The sequence below is a fragment of the Atta colombica genome, unplaced genomic scaffold (assembly GCF_001594045.1).
Source record: "Atta colombica isolate Treedump-2 unplaced genomic scaffold, Acol1.0 scaffold252, whole genome shotgun sequence".
Classification (NCBI taxonomy): Eukaryota; Metazoa; Arthropoda; class Insecta; order Hymenoptera; family Formicidae; genus Atta; species Atta colombica.
This window is the reverse complement of record NW_017259351.1, coordinates 29,769-33,816: the sequence shown is the minus strand read 5'-3', so window position 1 is coordinate 33,816 and position 4,048 is coordinate 29,769. Positions and strand designations below refer to the sequence as shown.

The following is a 4,048-nucleotide window of genomic DNA, read 5'->3' as shown; positions in this document are numbered from 1 at the left end:
TAAGAGAATTTCTTTTTCACTTTTCACTCATTTCACCCATGTCTCAATTAAGGTACGTTAGAAGATTCATCAATGTTTCAACAGTGCGGGAAACAACTGCTACGTAATACCACAACTCACATTTCAAGTTCTGCATAACTAATAAATTATTTTCTGCCACTTAACGTTTTCAAAGAATACGCAGAGAAGAATGCATGCGTGCCTCATGTTGCATCCATTTTGTAATTTTTTTTCAATCGATATTTTTATATTTCAGTAGAACTGTAATAAAATCTTACATTACTTGTTTTCATATGCACGCATACTCTTTTTACATTAAAAAGTAATAAATAATGCAATACATTTTGACATCGGTTTTTCCGCGCTTTCACTTAGCGTACATTTTGTAAGAATATTATTGAAATAGTGTGTATTTGATGTAAAGAAAAGATTTTCAAGACAGTATATAGTTTCTTAAGTAAAACTTTTCACAGAATTACAATTGTACGTAATTTAAAACGTAGTCATGCAAGAGAGAGTAACGCTAAAGAAAACGATTGCCATCATGAAGTTGAGTCTGTTTGTTATATGGTTTTGGCCACTACCATTAGGCACTTCTAAATGCAAAATTTTGTGCGTGAAGTTATATCAATATATCTGTATATTAATGACTGCAGGCATAATAGCGTCGGTAATATATGGTCTTGTGAAGAATAAAAATACTAATAATCTTGATAGTTTTATGAGATCATTGTTCTCTTTGGTCACGCTTAGCCACGTTATTGGCAACATTCTATGTCACCTAATTATTTATCAACGATTACAAGTATTTAATATATTCTGCTTCTAAAAAATAAAATTTTCTTCTCACGTATTATGAATCGGAATAATATAATTTTAATTAATTGTAGTTCGTTACTCTCGAAATGGAAAATTTTTGCGCATTGATCAAGCCTCACGAGGAAACGATTATTCAGCGGGAGTATGTTAATAAGTATTCCAATTTTTATGGTTTTTGCATAAGTTTATTCTACATGAGTCTCTTCGGCCTTTTCATCGGACCTGTCATGCTAGATCAGCCGCTTCCAACAGCTGCTGAATTTCCATTTGATGCGTCTCATCAACCATTAAGAGCTATTACATATATCCATCAGATTATAGTTGGTCTGTTCATATCTGCACATTTATGTGTTAACGCTTTCATGGCGCTTTTGCTCTGGTTGACTTCAGCGAGATTTAAATTGTTGACTGAAGAATTCCGAACAATTACGAATATCTATAATCTCGCGAAATGTATCGAAAAGCATCAAAAATTAATCAAGTATGACTTTTTAAAGGATGTAAAATGAAAATTTTATTGCATGTGTGAAACATTAAAATTTTGTTGCATATATTTAACTGTTAAAAATTAAAATTATCTATTTAAATAGATATTATATTATCATCCCTTATATGAGACAAAATATTTCAAATGATTTTTAGATATGCAGAAGATGTAACCCTTACAGTTCGACCCTTTGCAATGGTAACTGTACTTTTCACTACTGTAGCATTAATAACATTTGGCCTTGTTTTTATTGCAGTAAGTATAATTCAATGCAATTATAGCATACTGTATACCTAATTAACCCTCCCATGGTCCAACGTTTTTATTTTTACTGTTTCCTAGTTCAGGTCATCAGTGCCTGATTGTGTCTTTCAAAAAATTTTTAAGTTCTAAAAAAAATCTAAAAAAATTCTGGTACCTTTTTTCAACATTCAAGAACAATTTTACAATGACATGACTCGAAACGATTTTCACTTTTTTTATATGTTCGAATTTGGACCTCTGTGAATCTAGAACCCGACTTTAAGAAAAAATTTTTTTTAATACGCATTAAATTAAACTCGGTTTGTACCCGTTTGTACCACCTTCCTTTTCATTTGTACCTCAAGAGATTGAAAAGTATAAAAGATTGAAAAAAATACCAGCACTCCATATTGAGATATAATATTTTAAATCTATAAATAGATGCTGTTTTTGGATCGTTTGTATCCGTTTGTACTTCCGTCCGGTGATAACGCATGATATTATATTTTTTTCAATTAAGAGGATCCTAAAGTCGTCTGTATTACCGAGTAAACACAATAATTTTTGTTTCGTAATTACTTTTTTTTTCTTGTGTGCATGAGATATTGATGTAATAGTGATAAATATATGTCGACGTGGCACATTTTATTTGTAAAATAATCTTGTCAAATTCGGATTTCAGGATCTCCATAAAAGAAATAGATCTGTTTTCGGTTAAAGCTGATCTTAGTGTTTAACTATTTTTTTGTGATTTTTTAAAAATACTTATCCAGTTCTGTGAATATCGAAATCTATTTCAATCTTAAAAACAGAAACATAATCAAACGAATATGAGACTTTCATCCCTGGTTTGAAAATTCGCTACAATCACTTTCTTAAGTACAAACGAAATCGATGGTAATACAAATACAAACAATCCCGAAACAGCATCTGTTTATAGATTTTAAATATCTTAAAGTGAGATGCTGGCATTTTTTCAATCCTTTATAGTTAAATCTCTCAAGATACAAATGAAAAGGAAAGTAGTGCAAATCGAGCTTGGTTTAATGCGTATTAAACAAAATTTTTTTCTTAAAGTCAGTACTAAGTTCGCAGAAATCGAATTTGAGACAGAATAATTTAAAATTCGCCTAGGTCTTGAAAAACCCCATTAAATCATAGAAAATGATAAGAATGTATTAAGAACATCATTATATTGTTACAACATTATTATTATCGTAAATATAACATTAATTAAAATATTTTTTATTCAAATTTATTTCAATATATGTATACACCCAACAATTTAGAAATACACATGATATTTCACACATCATTTTTTATATATAAATAAATGTTTTTTGTGATAATGTTTTAAATATAAAACTCACAAAATATAATAATATTAATATTTGCATTAATAAATTTGCAAGAGAATATATTATACAATAAACTATTTTCTACGTTTTAACACAAACGTATTAATATTCTTAAAAATTAGTATCATATTATTAACATTTCTCCTAATGGTAGCGGTTCATATCTGTTGAAATAGAAGGTACCATTATCTTTGAAGATTCAGTGTGTTCTTTTATCAAGCTGTGCATTATTAGAAGTATTTATGTATGCCTGGCCAGCGGAACATTTAATTCATGTAGTAAGTAAATTATTTATAAAGAATAACATAATTACATTTATACATAATTTATATTTTATTAATTGTATGGACAAATTTCACAGAGTACAAACGTAGCACAAGCAGCTTTTGAAACAGATTGGTATGCTAAATCTGAATATCTTAGAAAAAACTTACAAATGGTTATACTGAGAAGTCAAAAGCCAATACTAGTTACATTACCATGCGGTTTGCCCTCGTTGTCCTTACGATATTATGCATCGGTAAGATGGAGTGATTTTAAAAAATTATTAAAATTTATCGATAGTGTATTATTCATCTAATTAGCTATAATTATTTGGAATTATAATTAGAAAAGATTTTTTATTTTCTTCTTTTTTCCTTTAATTCTCAAAAATAGAGAAAAACAAATATAAGAAACATAAAAAAATATATAAATATATAAAATATTTATGACATAAAATCTCTAATTTAACAAAATAATTTAGCAAAAATGGAATTTATTTTACTTTATTTAATCCTCTTACCCGGGTATCTCTTTTTGAGGTTTTAATTAAAAATTTTTTTAATTTCCCGACAAAATATATCTTAGCCCGGCAAGATTCTCATTATTTAGATCATTTTATATAGATTTGAATTATAATTTTTTATAAAAATTATATAAAATTTTTATAAAAATTAAAGAGGGAAATTTGAGTATTGATAAGAGGGTTAAATATTATAATTATTACATAGTAAAATTAATAATTAAAAAATTATCGTTAATAAAAATTATCGTTATATTTCTATCTTATAATTAGAGTCCAACCGAAACTTTTACCGAAACTGAAAACGAACATCCATTACATCATTTCGACTGAAACCATATAGTGCTTCTTCATAAA

The 4,048-nt window shown here is 27.8% G+C and overlaps 1 protein-coding gene across 1 annotated transcript in view; it reads left to right on the top strand.

The window, feature by feature from the left end:
* The first annotated feature begins 505 nt into the window (after positions 1-505).
* LOC108688980 overlaps positions 506-4,048 on the top strand; it is a 9,692-nt gene continuing 6,149 nt past the window's right edge. The window contains exons 1-4 of the mRNA XM_018195555.1: positions 506-805; positions 891-1,300; positions 1,462-1,561; positions 3,269-3,427. Coding sequence (XP_018051044.1) covers positions 506-805; positions 891-1,300; positions 1,462-1,561; positions 3,269-3,427 — 969 coding nt within the window. The remainder of the gene's footprint in view (positions 806-890; positions 1,301-1,461; positions 1,562-3,268; positions 3,428-4,048) is intronic.